General features: G+C 35.8%; 1 protein-coding gene across 1 annotated transcript in view; it reads right to left on the bottom strand.

The window, feature by feature from the left end:
• The window catches only part of LOC128985452 (bifunctional heparan sulfate N-deacetylase/N-sulfotransferase), a 127,792-nt gene that overhangs the window by 3,897 nt on the left and 105,552 nt on the right, over positions 1 to 18,343 (bottom strand). The window contains exons 8-18 of the mRNA XM_054404940.1: positions 17,365 to 17,568; positions 14,996 to 15,122; positions 13,110 to 13,225; positions 12,016 to 12,201; positions 11,498 to 11,626; positions 10,962 to 11,144; positions 9,944 to 10,164; positions 9,336 to 9,462; positions 8,730 to 8,881; positions 7,575 to 7,751; positions 6,638 to 6,758 (exon numbers count right to left, since the gene is read on the bottom strand). Coding sequence (XP_054260915.1) covers positions 6,638 to 6,758; positions 7,575 to 7,751; positions 8,730 to 8,881; positions 9,336 to 9,462; positions 9,944 to 10,164; positions 10,962 to 11,144; positions 11,498 to 11,626; positions 12,016 to 12,201; positions 13,110 to 13,225; positions 14,996 to 15,122; positions 17,365 to 17,568 — 1,743 coding nt within the window. The remainder of the gene's footprint in view (positions 1 to 6,637; positions 6,759 to 7,574; positions 7,752 to 8,729; positions 8,882 to 9,335; positions 9,463 to 9,943; positions 10,165 to 10,961; positions 11,145 to 11,497; positions 11,627 to 12,015; positions 12,202 to 13,109; positions 13,226 to 14,995; positions 15,123 to 17,364; positions 17,569 to 18,343) is intronic.

Below are 18,343 nucleotides of genomic sequence, written 5' to 3'. Positions count from 1 at the left end.
GTATATTTTCCAGGATTATTCCAATGGTGCGTTACGAGATCTATAGGTCTCGTCCGCTATGATTACCCAGGTGCAATACGAGACCCCGAGATTATGTTGCGCAGTAATCTTTTGCGCATCATAACCTCGTAAAGAAAGGCGAGAGAGCGCTGAATGTTTGTTTATCTGAACCAGTACAATGTTGACAATCTTCAGCCAGCCCAGGAAGTAAATATGACGTCATTGTACGAGACCCCGAGATCTCGTACCGCACAGCTGTAATAGTTCATTATTTATTTGTATTTATTCTTTTCCTACAATAACAATTTAAGAAAAATATATGTTATCTGTTTATTTACGAATTCCTTATAATCGTAACCGTTATAAAAAATATATTTGATCTTTCTTTTATCTTTTATCACTTTTTCTATGAATGCGTTTCCTTACGGCTGATTTCAGGCTAAATAAAATAAAAACGAAATATGTTTACAAATTACTGTATTTATTTCGTTATAATTTTGGGGTTGGGCTATGACCTCGAAATGAGTGCGTGCCAACAGTGAGTCGAGTGGGCGGGGGGAAGGGATGGGTGCAACCTTGAAGCTATATTTAGACTGCACCACTTCCCTAAAGGGCTGGGAAAGGGATCCTAATCGCAAAACAAAAACCAACGATACAAAGTTGTTTATCGGAAATTGCTTGTCCGGTTTGACGATTATTTAGCATTCATTTTTGTATGATTTAGTAGGGACCAGGAGAAATATTCGAATTAATGTAAATGATTTGCTTTTTTACATAAAAATACAACATTGCACAATCGTGATATTTTAGGTAATTTACCAGTGACCTTTATAATACGCATCCGTTAGTGCTGTTTTAGAAGAGAAACACGTCGATAGTTAAACAAGATTTATGTTCCCATAGTTGAAAACAAAAAATATGTAAACCTATAAAACATTAGATAACTCATTAAAAATAACAGCATAAAAACGCCATTATTCTTTCTCTTTGTTCTTGAATTATTTCTTTGGTTTCCCTGTTTCATCCAAGCATTCGACAAAGGTTATCATGGTTACTAATCACCCCATTAGCCTCATGTAGTGCTTGGAACAACTATTTTTGATACGAGACCCAGGGGTCTCGTATCGTAATAAAGTAAAAGTGTATTACTTCAGTGCGTTACGAGATCTATTTATCTCGTTCATTTCATATTTACTAGTTGATACACCAAGAAAAATGCATTATATATGTACAAGTTTCATTTCTTTACGATAACTGTACGTCGAAATATGGATGTCGTAGTTTTTGGAAAGAAGCCATATTATGGGTCCCGCACTACGGGCTAGGTACGATACGAGACCTCGGGATCTCGTAGCGCAGTGAACGTGTTAAAATAAATCAAAGATGGAAAATTTTGAGTTGATCTGTGCGAGACACAGTCAATATCAGAACAGCCAATTAGATGGTAGAAAGGATATTGTGAACATAGTAAAAGAGCAGAAAAAGGTGAAAATCAGGTTTGGAGATAACATAGTTACGATTTCAGAAAGTTGATAAAAACGCTTACAAAGTGAAACAAAAGAGGAAAGTTGAGAAAAAATACTCAACAGGCTTAATGGTAAACTATAATGATTGGATCTAGATGATAGGCTTCCACAGTCACGGCATATTGTTGAATAAAGGTCTTCGGGTGATAACTGCGTTGTTGACAGAGTAAAACTATAGGCTGACGTTTCGGACACAAAGTGGTACTCAACTAAGCTACGGAGACAAAACATAACCTTGTCAAAATAAACTTATCAACACACCCTTTCCATTGGTGTAGCTGTTTGAAACGGAAATAGACGTACCAACCGTTTATTCACTTTTCTTTTTTAACAACCCTGTTGCTAACCAGCTGATCATTATTTTAATATGATTGTTTATGTTTTGATTTTACAGTTTTGTTTTTCTGTTTACATCTTAATAAAATGAGTTCATTAAGTTATTCAAATCTATTCTTTATTTAAAACACAACAAATGGCGACGAGTGATGAAAGAAATGATATCAGAAGACTGAAACATAAAAGAGGAGCACTAAAAGGCCAGATTACAAGAACTCTACACCTATTAAAAAACAAGGGTTCATCAGTCAATGATGCTCCTGGCAGATTAAATGTAGCAGAGGAAGCTTGGCATAAATTCATCTCACTACACGAAGATATTTTACAAATAGAAGATGAAGATGATTTTGAACAAGAAGAAGATTACAGGGCTGATGTAGAAGAGGTATATTTAGAGATAAGAGCATTGTTACAGCCATTCTTTATACCGAACAAATCTACAGATGAACACACAACTTCTATATCAGTTGCACACGATAGCCATGTACCTAACATTAACTTTACACCTTACACAGAGAACGAGACATTTAAAAACTTTTTGATGAGACTTGAAAACTATTTTCAGTTAAAGAAAATTACAGATGAAAAGACCAAGACATGTTTGTTTGTCAGTACACTTTCTCCAGAGATGCACCAAACATTGTGTGATACATTAGCTCCTGAGTTACCAGGTGACAAAACCTTCAATGAACTCACAGAATCTTTGAAAAATTGTCTTGAGCCTTCACCTAGCATACTAGCTAACCAACATAAATTTGTTTGCAAGGTTCAAGAACCTGGAGAGAACATAGCCGTATATGCCAGAGAACTTAAACGTTTAGCAACGGACTGTGATTTTTATTGTTATAACTGTGAAAGTACGGTAAGTGATATGTTCTTAAAAATGCAGTTCATACGGGGGTTAAAAGACAATGAAATTAGAATTAGACTTCTTCAAGAAAAAGATGGTAAAATTTCTTACAACGAAGTGGTACAAACTGCGATTTCCATAGAACAATCTAAATCTGAAAGTTATGAGATTAACCGGAGAGATGGAAATACAATGCTAAAAGAAACTGCAAACATTAACCGCCTACAATCTGGATACAAAGACAAACAAAGTCAATTTAAGGGAAACAAACCCATAGTTTCATTTGAAGATTTAAGAGGCAAGTGTTACAGGTGTGGCAGTGAACAGCACAAGGCTAATTTATGCAGATTTAAGAACGAATTCTGTAGGAAATGTAATAAGATTGGACATATTTCAAGGGTTTGCTTATCTAGAAGTGGAACTGATGTAAGAACTGGGAAAAACAAGGAATTGAAATCAAACTTAATTGATATTGAGGACAACCATTCATCGATCCACGAGGTTTATACAATGGGATCAACTTCATCTGGAAGTGATAAGTTTTTAATAGATGTGGACATTGAGGGAAAGAAGCTGAAGATGGAACTTGATACAGGAGCAGCGTTAAGCTCAATATCTTACAGCGATTTTCAATCACTACATGTAAATAAACGTCTTTTCAAAACCGCTGTTGAAATGAAAACATATACTGGTGAAATCATCAAGCCTCTTGGAGTTTGTTTTGTCGATTGTAAATACAGAGATTTTAATTTCTATGGAAAGTTGTATGTCCTGAGACAAAAGGTTGAGCCAATATTTGGAAGAGAGTGGCTGAGAGAAGTAAAAATGGATTGGGCAGATATCAAAGTGGTTGAAAGTGATTGTTCAGAAAAATTGGACAAACTATTGACAGAGTTTCAAGAAATTTTCACTCCCGGAATCGGAAAAATTACATCAGAACAAGGTCACATAGAGTTAAAAGAAGGAGCTAGACCTATTTTTATCAAACCTCGACAAGTTCCTTACGCATTGAAGAAATCAGTTGAAGAAGAACTAAATAGACTGGAGAGTAATGGAATAATATCAAAAGTTGAAAATTCAAAATGGGGAACTCCTATTGTTCCAGTAAGAAAGGCAAATGGAAACGTAAGAATTTGTGCTGACTACAAAGTGACGGCAAACAAACTTATATGTGACGACAAATACCCAATCCCGCGAATTGAAGATATTTTTTCTAACATGAATAAAGGTCGATATTTCTGCACATTAGACATAAGTAATGCTTATCTACACCTTCCGATGGACGAAGAATCTAGGGAAATACAGACCATAAGTACACATCTGGGACTTTATAGAGTAAATCGAATGATGTTTGGCATAAAAGTTGCACCAAGTATTTGGCAACGGTTTATGGATAAGGTTCTCCACGGTCTGGAAGGTACAGTTTGTTTTTTTGACGATATTTTGATACAGGGGAGCACTATTTCAGAGACATTAGATCGCCTACAGAAAGTTTTTGGAAGAATCAAACAGTTTAACTTGCGCTTGAATCGTGACAAATGTAAATTTTTCCAGAAGAGTGTCAAATATTTAGGACATGTCATAGACGAAAATGGCTTACACAAATCTGCTGATAATATCGAAGCTATAATTAAAGCCAAACGACCAAGTGATGTACACCAGCTAAGAGTATTTTTGGGTCTTGCCAACTATTACACACGTTTTGTACCAAACATGTCCAGCTTACTGGAACCACTGAATGGTTTGTTACGGCAAGGAAAACAATTTACGTGGACTCAAGAATGTGAAGATGCATTTCTGAAAGTAAAAGCAGAAATAACAAGTGATCAAACTCTAGCTCACTATGACCCAAATGAAACGTTAATCCTAGCAACAGATGCAAGTCCTACAGGGCTAGGAGCTTGCTTATCACATAGATACAAGGATGGATCTGAGAGGCCCATTGCATTTGCATCAAGATCGCTTACGAAAACAGAACGCAAATACAGTCAGATAGATAAAGAAGCTGTGGGAATTTACTGGGGCTTAAAGAAATTCTTTGCATACTGTTATGGAAGGAAGTTTGTTTTAATAACTGATCACAAACCCCTTGTAGCCATCTTCAACCCGACAAAGACCTTACCATCTATGACTGCATCAAGGATTTTTAATTATGCTCATTTCTTATCGGGTTTTGACTATACGATTGAATACCGAAGTACGACACAACATGCTAATGTGGATTATTTATCAAGATTTCCTGTTACAGAAGTATCAAATGTATGTGACGACCATGAACGGTATCTAATAAATCAAGTAGAGATGATGCCTGTATCAAGAAGACAAATTGAAGAAGAAACACAAAAGGACGAGGAACTTAAAAAGGTATACGATCATCTTATATCAGGAAAAAGCTTAAAAGAACTCAGTTTGAATGATAATGAGTTTTGTCTACAAGACGGTTGCATATTCAGAGGGCATAGAATTTGTGTACCTTCCACTTTACACAAACAAGTCTTGGAAGAATTACATGCTGGTCATATGGGCATGACAAAAATGAAATTGCTAGCTAGAAGCTACTGTTATTGGAGGAATATGGATCAAGAAATTGAAGCTATGGTGAAACATTGTCATTCATGTCAACAAAAATTGAAAAATCCACCTAAGGAGACAACTCACCCATGGGAGCTCCCGAACGGACCTTGGGAACGCATACACATTGATTTTGCTGGTCCACTGCGGGGTTGGTGGTACTTAATCGTCGTTGACGCTTACAGTAAGTGGGTAGAAATTATACCTACAAAATCTACAACCACAGCTTGGTGTGTTAAGCAATTGGATAGATTATTTACAACCTTCGGGTTTCCTCATGTCCTGGTATCAGACAATGGAACTCAGCTAACTTCAAAACCTTTCAAAGATTTTCTCACAAGGTATGGAATAATACAAAAAACCATAGCTCCATTTTGTCCTAAGTCAAATGGACAAGCTGAAAGGGTGGTCCAAACTGTGAAGAGCCTTATAATTGCAAATGGATGTGTCGAGAGCAAGATTAACACTATACTAAAACAGTTGAGAAAAACACAGCATTCCACGACTGGGAAGTCTCCCTATAGCCTCATGTTTGGGAGGAATATAAGAACAGAACTTGATCTATTAGTAGAGAAGCCTAATTTGAAAGAGACAGAGATGCAAGTAACAAAGCGACACTTTAATATAGGAGAGGGAGTGCTGGTGAGGAACTACTCCCTTAATTCAAATGACAAATGGACAGTTGGAAAAATTGAAAAACAAATAGGAAATGTTATTTATCTTGTTAAAATGGAAGAAGGAATTGTGTGTAAAAGACATGTGGACCAAATAAGAAGATTGTAAGTATATGAAGAAAAATAAAGGAGGAGGATTGCTAACCAGCTGATCATTATTTTAATATGATTGTTTATGTTTTGATTTTACAGTTTTGTTTTTCTGTTTACATCTTAATAAAATGAGTTCATTAAGTTATTCAAATCTATTCTTTATTTAAAACACAACACCTGTATTTATGTTTCAATTGTAAAATCTAGAAAAAAATAATTATTGAAAATGTAAAAATCCTCTTTTACTTCGTTCTCATAACCCATTCCTGCTGGTTTGCATACTCAATCATGTTTACCCAGGTCTACACATTCATGGCAAGTTTCATCAAGATCGGACCAAAATTAATTGCTCAAGCTATTGTGTTCACAGACACAAATGTGTAAAAATTTGAGCCAATAGTGTTTTTGGCTTCCAGAAACATCAAAATGATAAAGCAAATTGGTCTTACCATGCCAACTGAAGCACTGAGCTTCTACCTTAAAGAAACTTAATTGACAGATCAATCTAACTTCATTGCTTCAAACAAGCATAAAATAATCTTACACCATATAAAATTTACATTTAAAAATTAATGTAGAGTAATAACCTGAAGCAGCTTGTAGGACTGCTGGTCCATTGGCTGGTAAAGACGTCCTTTGCTCTTGCCAAGACACTTTGTGTGATCGTCGTTGAGCACCTGACAAAAGAATCCCTTCTTCGGATCATACCTGAACATAACCAACCAGTTGTACTAAACAGCAGTAGGTAAAGCTGAAGTGAATTTGAAAATGTTTGTAGGGTGAGAGCATGGTAATATAGATTTTCTAAAGTTTAACAACTATTTAGTGAATTGAGGCATCACACATAGTCTAACTTTAAAAATCAGCTTTTAGTCATACAATAAAATTTAAGGTAATATGGTTTAGTTCACCTGTCTGCCAGTAATCCAAAGGTCGTCTACATAGTGATTGGTTTAAGATAAAAATATTATCTTCAGGTTACAATTAAAAAGTAAAATCTCTCAAATTGAGATCATCGGCAAACACAAACACAGTGACTGTAAATGTAAAACACGAAATAACGGATGGACATTTTGAGCAACTGGTCAGTACAGGACAGTACAACACATCCAACACTTGCTGCCTTGTAGTGTCCTATACTGGTCAGTTGTGTATAATATCCTTTGTTTTTTTTATGTTTGATGTCTTACATTACCGTTAGCGTTCGTGTTCCCGGACAATCTCAATTTGAGAGATTTTATATTTTAATTTAGTCTAATGATTAATTTTTTTTTTTGAAACCGGTCGCCATTAGGACAACAGTTGGATCACTGACAGACAGATAAATTAAACCAAATTTACCAATAAGTGATCCTGGGCCACTAACCACAATGTACAGGTAATTGAAGGCCATTAATGTCACAAGATTAATTCATATTTTAATACAAATCCAGGCACCAATAAGAATAAAATAACAATTTACAATGTTAATGACAAGGATTGCAGTAAGCAAGAACAAATTTAATAATTTCAAGGTCACTTTACCTAAGATGGGAGGAGTAGTCAAAGAAGGGAGTGATCTTGAGGAACTTCTGTAGACTATCCATTATCTGGATGGGGTTCGACCTCAGTTGATCTCCGTCTATGATGTGTAGTTGCTGAGGAGAATAGTAGGTTAGCCATCGCTCTAGATGTTGTGCGTACTTGCCAGGGTTCAGACACCTACAACACAGGGAATAGTAGATATTGGACACACGTACGAACAACTGAGATAGATATACAGTACTCTAGATATGTTCAGCTAAGTTCTAGATTTTGTTGGGGGTTAAGAATCAATTAAAATAGCTCACAGTAGCAGTATAATTTTTGTTAAAAATTTAAAATCAATTCTCAGTCTTTCCATTGGATTATTTTTTGCAAATAATATTCGGAACAAAATATTTATCCGCGTAACTTTGCCTTAGAATCTATCTGACTACTTTTGCTAGTGAATTCACAAGATAACATTTAGCCATCATTATTTACTTTGGTGTTTGTTGAGGTCTCGTGATGAAGTGTCAAAAACGCTAGCTTTACAATGTTTTTTAGCTTTATACAGAACAGTATACAGGTCAGTGTTTTACTGAGCAACATTAAGACCATAATGATATTGCAATGACCTATTAGCCTCACACAACAATTTCATTTTTCAAGTTCAAAATGTTCAATAGCCGACACCTTGATGAGTTTGAGTAAACGCTCATGACAAAATATTAGCTAGCTGTCAAATAAGAATAATTGAACAACGAAACAATCCAAGCATTTCAACTTGGCTTCCTAGTCCTACTAAGATTAAAGATACGTTACAAACTACAGAACATGTGAGAGATTTTTTTGTAATATTAGAAAATTCATCAAAGTGCTTATACTTATGTGTGAGAGCACAGGTATCAGTTCTCGGGTGACATCCCACTGGTCGTGAAATTATTTCCTAAATGTTTCTCATGTAATAGTCGACTGCATTGTGGACTACCTAATAATGACTAACTAATGACAATATTCTGTGTCAAGTGATAAATCAATCAGCTGTTTGCTATGATATTGCATTGATTTAAATTAATATTGAACCCAATACACTAGTAACCTCTGGTGAGAAGGTCCTGAACTTAATTTTCTTGGCTTCTAAATTATTACATTACATGTGAAGTCTATTCTACTTACCGATTGCGCAAGTCACGGAGATGTTTAGGGGCCGTGTCCGAGGCGGAGATGATGTCGTAGAAAGTATAGTTGAGAGCCACGGGATCTCTATGGACTCTGGTATGTTGATACCAGCTGTACGCTCTCTTGGCTGGTGAGATCAATATTGTCACCTGCAGCACAACATTTTACAGCTTGAGAAAGAGTTTAATGAACCAATTTTTTAAATACTTTCTAATCTTTCCTTAACCATCCCTTGAAGAACCTTATTCGTATTGAGAAAAAAGATGTACATAAAAAAAATAAAAAAATAAAAAAACAGTAGAGAAATTAATTAACTTTGCTATTAATTATATTGGGGTCTGCAGGTCCTCAATATTTAAGGGTCGGGTGGAGCCAATAGTTGGCCCGGTTTGAGCCGGAAATAATTGTGGACCTAACTTTGGTTGAGGTAACATATTCTCAGTAGCTATCCTCAATAATCTAAAACTAGAAAATTCGACGATATACAATTTTATTTCATGCAATTTTTTGTTATACCTCAGAAAATGTCCTTAACCAAAAAGATAATATCACTAAAATAAATGTCAAAACACGATAAAGGCTAGATAATAGCTAGATCCTCACCAATTTAGCACCAGGAAGGAGAGCATGTGCTCTCTTAGGCACAAGTTCACCATCAAAGTAGGTGGCAGACTTTTCAAACAGATATTGGGCTGTCGTGTTTTTCACTGCTGGAAAGAAGTCCATGTACCTGTAAACAGTTGGATAGTTAGTTTACTGTTGAGGAGGTCTAGAAACATTTCTGTCTAAAACAGTTTAACAGTTTAAAACAGCTTACTAGGATTTAGGCTGTTGATTAAGCTTATTTTTAGATGAATACTTTCTGTAAAACAGAGAAATTAATAAATCTTTATAAAAAAAAAAAAAAAAAAAAAAAAAAAAAAAACTGTTAACTAAATAAACATATTTTTCCTACAGTTACCTGAAAAAGTGGGATTCCTTGAACTGATTATAGCACCCAAAGTAGCTGATTGCTGTATTTACTTACTTTTGCCGTACTCCAGTATTTCATCCAAACAAAGTCAGTACACCATAGTTTAAAATATTAGTAGCCTACTATTCAGAGCATGTAACTTATTTCACTTTAATATAATGACAATAAATCTTGAAAAGACTTCAATCAGACAATCAACATCAACAAAGATATGTTTTGAACAAATTTGTTTAGTTACCACGAGAGTCCTTTGTAATAGTTGCGTCCGTTGAAGAATTGGATTTCCTCAAAAGTCTCGGGCGATGGCAGGTTGGACGAGATGTTGGGATGAAGAGACAGGAAGGTGTACAGCGCAGTGGTGCCTGTCTTCTGCGGCCCGATGACCAGAAACCGAGGCAACTGATCACAAGACTTGTTGTGCGACCAGATTTTTATATGACGAGAGTCGTGACATGGGTTCTGAAAAAAAGAAACAATGGTGTAAGTTTAATCTGTATTATTTTAAACTTTAAAATGGACTAAATTAAATTTAAATGTGATTTATAATCAAATAGCTCCAGCCGAACTATCATCTTTTTGGATTGAAAAAAGATGAACTTAGGAATAAATTGAACAAGTCAAAATTTTATTTTGTTTTTCAGATACTAAATTTTCTAAAGGATGTAAATATGAGATTCCAATTTGTGGTGATATTGAAAAATATATAATGGTTTTAATTTCTTTATCTATCTATAATAGGCTATTTTTTTGGTTTAACTTACTGGTACACAAAACTAAAAATCTTCCTTCCATCAATTAGAGGTAAGTTATTACATATTTCTCCTAAACATTTTTTTTGACTAACCTAGAATTATCTGACTAAATTTACTGGAACTTTAATTATCAGTGACTAAATTGATTTTCAGACTATTTCCATCAGGTATACTTCAGATTTACCCCAACAGCATTTCTTATTTTTTGTAGGGAACAGCCCAAACCCTGGCCTTGCTGCTATTCATCCTCAACCTTATGTTAGATAGCATAATCAATTGATAGCCTTATTACAAATTACACCTTTTCAATTCAGTTCAATTTACCTTAAATTCAATGGTATCTAGAAAATTTACTAGGCTTGTGGTTGAACTAGAAACCTTCAGATTTGAAGGCAAGTGCTATAACCACTACACAATTAACTTGCGACGTATTCCTGATTTCCCGCAATTCACTTAATACTTATCACAAACTTAGATCAATTTAGCAATGATCCTCAAACTCACCCCCCACACTGGGTCTGCTTCCTCCGGGTAGAGTTGGAAGTATTTCTCAGCGAGCTGGAGCGGAGGGGCGTACGACAGCCTCAAGTTGGTCCAACATCGGAGGAACTTGATGACTGACTCGAACGTGTATAGAGCTAACCTATCATTGCCGTAGTTGGACATATGACTCATGAAGATGTTTACCTGTAACCATAGTGAGGCCATTCTAAATAATAAATACTGTGTGAAGCAATGTTCTATAATGGTGCAGTGCATTGGTAGGCTCCAAAATTTTGGAAAAGGTTAGAATAGGTGCTTGTATAATCAAATGCAAAATGGTTGCTTGTATATAAAGGCCGTAGGAAAAAGTAATACAAAAAATTTAAATTTCACATACAGTTATTGCTGTATTGAATGAGTAAAAACCACCTAAGATATAGACAGTAATATTCTGTATATTCAGATAATATTCTCTGTTGGTATGTTATTGTAACACACATAGAGAATAACACAATATTCAACCTTGGGCTTTTTATGTCTGATTGTTTAGCACTTACAGGATTGTATACTATGGTCTGGAACAGTTCACCACCCTGGATGGACTCGTCAAGTTTCTCCCTGCCTCCTGGATACCGTTCTATCAGGATAGTATGTGTAAACAACCCACAGGTCTGTCTAGGAAGTACCTGGAAATAAAAACACATGTTATACATATCAGTTCATTTTGCAGAACTATTTGAGGGTTATAGAAAATTTTACTATAACACTACTGATACATCGGTCACTAACTTTACCAATTCAAAAATATGGTTATCTTATAATGACCAAGATCACATGGTGTCCTTTGACTGTAGAAGCCTTATCAAGAAAAAAAACCAAAGAAGGAAATACTTTTTAGTGGCTCATTCTACTATTATCGTATCTTAATCCGAAAGTACCAGGATATTTGTATAAAGGATCAGTAATGGAACCAGTTGCCACTAATTGAAGATGCTTTCAAATCAAATCAATGTTCATCAAGTAACAATTCAGGGTTTGCATTGTTCACTCACTAAAAGTAACAAATGCTTCTCACCATTATTCCCCGATGTACAAAGCCCCTTCTCAGCCTGGCAGGTCTCAGATGAGGATATTCCTCTGTAGACGTTACTTTGATGTTCCACACTCTCTTCCACGCTGAGTAGAACAGCTCATGGACCGGATACACTCCGGAGTGGTGGGGAGCCACGGAGTATCCAGAGTCCACAGGGATGCCGTGCTCCTGAGGAAACATGTATGGATTAGATGGGAATCAATGCAGTAAACCGTAGCTGTATCTAATATTTTCATTTAAGATTTTTTATGTCTACTCAATTTCAGTCAGTTCTTAATTTGGAAAATTACCCTTCTCAAGTTCCTGTCTTATACATTACCTTTGATAAGCTCCTCTTGTTGCTCTCTTTGTTATGTTTCACTTACAACTTAGGGTAAACAATTATATTTCTGACTAATTAAAATTTACAATATACTGTTGTTACTGAAAGCAAAGTTTTAGCCGCCCCTTATGTTAAGTACATTTATGTTAGGTTCTTGTCTTGCTAATCGCATTGGAAGCTATTCTGTATTTAAACCTTTGATAAGTTCTTGTTGTTGCTTACCCTAGTACAGATCATGTTGTTGATTCCCTTGGCAAAATCCCTGTTGTTGCTTATATTGTCAAATTCACTGTTGTTGCTCACCTTGGCAAAATCCTGACGTGGCTTACCCTGTCAAAGCCTCTTTTGTTGCGTACCTTGGCTAAGTCTCTGTTGTTGCTTACCTGAGGTAAGTCCCTGATATTGTTTACTTTGGCAGTGGTTGATTGGCCTGGCAAAGTCCTTACAAAGTCTCTGTTGTTGCACACCTTGACAAAGTTCCTGACGTGTATTACCCTGTCAAATCCTCATTTGTTGCGTACCTTGGTTAAGTCTCTGATGTTGCTTACCTGAGGTAAGTCCCTGACATTGTTTACTTTGGCAATGTCACTGTGGTTGCTTGACCTGGCAAAGTCCTTGGCTTTGCAAAGTCTCTGTTGTTGCACACCTTGGCAAAGTATCTGTTGTTGCTTTCCCTGTCAAAGCCTCTTTTGTTGTTTACCTTTGCAAAGTCTCTGTTGTTGCACACCTTTACAAAGTCTCTGTTGTTGCTTACCTTGGCAAAGTTCCTGTTCAGAGTCATGTCTGCCTCCAGTTGAGTCTGGTTGTCGTACAGGTGTGGCTGCTGGTGATTCCACATGTGACTGAACCATGTAAACTTGTGTGCGTTCTCTGCAATAAGTATGACACAATTAGTGCAATATTAACACATTCACTGCTAATGATATGTAATACTTTTATAAATGGCTAAAAAACATAAACATTAACATGATCATGTTAATTGAGTGACAATATACCTTTAATTAAATACATTTTATACTATAAATTGTGGATTAAAATATATTATGTAATTATATACATCATGTATTATATATCTGCTAATATACTTATGACGCACAAGTGCGTCATTAGCAGTGAACGTGTTAAGTGGCATGGTTAAAAAAATTATCATAAATATCAGAGACGGAAATAAGAAGTGACTTTTATTTTGGATACTCTTTTCTTGTATAGTGGTTCTCCTACTATCAAAGGGATGTGTATCAATAGAGTAGTTGCAAAAGATGTCTCTAACATATATTTTTTTAGATCTTTGAAGTTTTTAAACGTTTATCTATGTTGATCAAGTTCTTTATTTCAAGTTTTTGAAATAATTAGTATTAAATAACGTGTTAAATACAGTTATTGTTTCCAAGTACAAGTCAGGGGAGCCAGCTAATCTAGGAGAGCACAGGACTTTGGCCCCAGGTCCCAGGTTCAAATTTCACTAATTACCAATGATATGAATGAATCTGGGTGATAATGCCACAACCCTTTAGGAATAGCCTGAAGTTGGCCTAAAACGGTTCCGGACTAAAGATTACATTCTAGGTTATGAAGGTGGGACTTTCAAAAAGCAAAAGCCAGAAGGTTAAAGAGGTTTTTATTAGTTGTCCTACGGACACTTGAACATTTAATTTTTAGGGAAATCATGATTTCAATTAATGCAATTTAAGAAAGAAACCGTTTGTTAGCACATATTAATACTATGTTGGAGAATTACTCTTTCTAAACGAGATCCATGATAGTATCACAATACTTTGACAACATAAAATAAAAACATTTAATCACAATAATTCTCAAAAAGAGTAAATTATTTGTAATTTTTACTATTGTACTGTACTTTACAAAGGATTTCAAGATAAAAAGTTCTCATTTGAGGTGGCAAACAGATGAAAGATTATGGAAATTTGGTTTGTCGGTGTTTATATTTCTGGATGAATAAATAAGGCTGTTCTGCCACTTTACATGACATTCAAGAGAGACAGCTCAGGTGAACTACGTCAAACCCTGTGGGGGGGGGGGGGGAGAGGGGGGAAGCTCCGCTTATCGTGTGTATGTTGCAAACTGCTGTTTGTCCCTCGCTCACGGTGTTTGACTTTAAGTTTTCAGTTAGTTAAGTTACACAAACTACGAAAGTGATTAAGTAAAACCAATCATAATCATTGAACAAACATCAAGTTATACGGTATTTAATTAAACTTAATGTTTAGAATTCATAATACTACATGGAAAGAAATCGAGTAATTGACTGTTGACGAATTATTTCTTAACACAACTTTAAGCAAAGAGATGTATTTTTCCAAATATGATGTCACGTTCCATTCAAATATGATGTTGGTAAATTTACAACTGTATTAAAAATACATTTGAATGAATCAACATCAACAAAACCACTCTTTAACTTAAGCACTATCTTACACAGTAGTTCATCTCTAGGATACACTAACGGCTGCAATTACTATAAGAAAATTGGATAAAAAAAACACAAAATCAAGTTACACTATTACTACTATTATTACACTATTAAAGTTACTCTATGCAAATCTTTGCGAGTCTATACATTTAAAAAATATCTATTAAGCTTTTAACCTTTAACTGCTTCATACAAATTTCAATACTTACCCAGAATCATATCGTCTCCCTGGTTTTCTTCGGCAGTTCCATGATGGAAATATTTTCCCGAGAAGCCCAAGTTGAAGCGAAATCCAGGAACCAATTGTTTGATTCTCTCCTGGGTAGAAAGCAGAGCCTGAAACCACAAAGCAATAATCAAGTTTTGTTCTTTCATTAAAAAAATAGTTTTTTAAAGATAAACCAATATCCTTTGTAAATTTATTTTGTATCTGCACAACTCATTCAATAACAGATATTCATCCAGACATTAGGGAGCATTTTTGTTTAAAATAAGCAACATTTTACTTTAATCTAATGGCTTGGTTATGGCTAATGGTTTAATCTAATGGTGTTGGCTAAACCATAATGAAAGCACACCATTATTGCTTAGCATTAGACTAAGACATAAAAAATAAGACATATATTGAATTGGTGAGGAAAGATTCCAAATAAAGATCAGTCAGGATAGCGTTAAAAACTATTCCGAAGTTTATGAAACAGAAGTAGGCCTATTTCACAAATATAATACCAAATAGGAAAAATATTTGCGAAAAGTAAAAGAAAATGGAACAATAATTGTTAATTATTAACAAAAATATAACACTCCAATTGATAACTAATAAGAAATTTGCCATCTCACTAAATAAAAGAACAAAATCAAACTTACATTTTGAAACTGAATCCCATAATCAAACTACTTGCATAGAGAGTCGTAAGTAGAAGTTTGGTCATACTGTCATACTGTTTGGTCACTTGCCTGGTCATACTGTATTCCACTTGCCTTCCATGCATCAAACATCTATATAAATAAAATTAGAGTTTTGTCTGTACATTGCTTAGAATAATGAACTTTTTGGTTATTTTTACATTTCATAGGTCAGAGAAACCGAATCAAACCTTATCTCAATTTCTGTCTGTCTGTCTGTCTGTCTGTCTGTCTGTCTATCTGTCATTCTCTTGGTAACGCTAAAATACGCACTTTATTACAACTACTCCTCAATAACTATAGCACTGTCCCGCCTGAAACTTATTTTCCAAATACTATACATATATGAGATGGTTTTAGACGTATTTCATCGAATATGAGACAGTTAGATATTTAACAGTAAACCCTTGAAAATCAAGTTTTTGTCGATTTTTGACGTGGAATTTCTGGAAGCCCATGTTAACCTTATGAGAAATGAAATTATTGAATCTTAACAGCTGTTTCAATTAAACAAGTTGGTTCTGTTCTGTGATGTTCAATAGCATTAAAGTTACAAGGATTACCAACAGGGTGCAGCACTAGCACTATTATTTCTTTTACATTTATGACAACAGCTAATTTGCAACCTGGAGGCGAGTGAGCGTAGCGAACGAGCTAACCTGAAGGCAAGTGAGCGTAGCGAACGAGCTAACCTGAAGGAAAGTGAGCGCAGCGAACGAGCTCCAACATACAGGTGAGTGAGCGTAGCGAACGAACTTCAACCAGGACGTGATTGAGCCATGCAAACGAGATCAGATAGTAAAAATAAAAGTAAGCCTACCGTTATAGGATCGACCGGCAGACACAGAGGTAATTTAACCTTTTATTGATTGTCATACCGATCCGGAACAACAAAAAACAACATAAAATGAAGCTATGTATAATAGTTTGGCCAGCATATCTTAAAATATGCAAACCAACTGCTGTTCTTTATATAAGAAGGTTTCAACTGAATATTATAAGATCCCCGTGCGTAGAACGGGTACACAGCTAGTTTAAAATATAGTTTGAGAATTGTAAAATTGTAAAACTTCATTTATGTAGTGAATGATTAAACACGTTCGCTGCGACCCACCAAAGGCAGGCGTAGCCCATGTGAGATGCAGCGTCGAGCGAACCCATTTGACTTTAAAATATTTCAGTCTGACTTATAGCAAATGACGTGTGGTGATGTGCATCGTTACGTCAAGAGTCATTGTAGTTTGATAAAACACAAATAGATAGCAGCACTGTCTGGAACTAGCCGGTCCCATTGTATTGCCAATTGGAGGGAGAAAGACGGGACAACAAGTTGATTTCTTAGCTTGCCAGAGGGGAATTTACGGGGAAATTTACTACCAACCTACACCACAATAAAGAATCCATTCCTAGCTGCAGCCATTAAAATACCCGTTCTTCCTGATGTATTGTTGCGCAGAAATTGAAAGCAACTAGAGCACTCACCGGTGAGTGGCCCGCAGCCGTGTTAGTATGATTTTAACAACGCCTACACACTCTTTTGGATTTTCGCCCTGATTAATTAGCCCTTAAGTCACACAAAACCATAATTTTTCCCAAAATACCTTTTTTCACCCAAACCGTGAATGCCCAACATATCTGGAGTCCTCCTCGAAGGACAGATTGTTTGACTCACCATAACATCATCCCGTCGCAGCCTCGTTCCCCTCTCCCCCACAAAGATGTCGTCTACGTCGACCAACAACAGTCTGCTGAGGCTGATGCTGAGCTGGCCGTGACTCAGGTAGCTGAGCGTGTCTAGAAACAACAGCCTGTGCAGCCAGAACCTCAGTCCGGCTCCAAACAACACCCGCTGTATACCATCCAGTCTGCCGTGGTCCTGCAACACAAGGCAGTTGGATTGGGCTACAAAGATAAATTTACACAGAAGCCTGAAGTGTCAAACTGACCATGGCAAAGTCGGTCCAATTGTAAACATGTTGAGGTCAAACCTATAGCTGCGGGTTTGTTTTCCGTAATAACCACTATTTTATTTTTCAAAGCTACAATTACAAATGACAAAAACAATTAAAGCAAAACTGCCATTACTATAACTATGATAAATAAAATTCACCCACACAGCAAATGGTGGAAGTACAATTAAGTGCACATGCTCAGATGCATAAGTACCAACAATCTTTCGAGTACAGAAATAAGTGGCAAAAAAGATGATTCAATGAACTTGCTTCGCGGTAAGGCCATCTTGAATATCAAACAATTCCTTGGTACACGATGGTCTGCGTTGAAGTTCTGATTTATTATTATTATTGATTGCTGATCCGAATCACTAGTTGAGGATAATATATTTAAATTATAAACAAATCTATGTGTTCTGAAATACTCGCCATGATGTCTAGTTGACCAGATAACCGGTAATTGTACGTGAATTTTTTACAGCCTATGACTGAGGGTCTATTCATTAGCGGTATTCCATTGGTTCTCCGTCGAGTAGTAAAAATAATTTGGAAGTATTATCACGTGTTTTGCCAATCAAGCACATAATCATTGATATTTCTGCAATACCATCATGGAAATCATATTGTTGTTATGATCGTGGGAGATGATAGCAGTATTTTTGTGATCGCAGAAGAGAATTACAGTATTGTAGGAATTAC

Source organism: Macrosteles quadrilineatus, unplaced genomic scaffold (assembly GCF_028750875.1).
Source record: "Macrosteles quadrilineatus isolate MER2022 unplaced genomic scaffold, UCM_ALF_1.0 Scaffold_2__2_contigs__length_208266976, whole genome shotgun sequence".
Classification (NCBI taxonomy): Eukaryota; Metazoa; Arthropoda; class Insecta; order Hemiptera; family Cicadellidae; genus Macrosteles; species Macrosteles quadrilineatus.
This window is presented reverse-complemented; position numbering and strand designations above follow the sequence as displayed.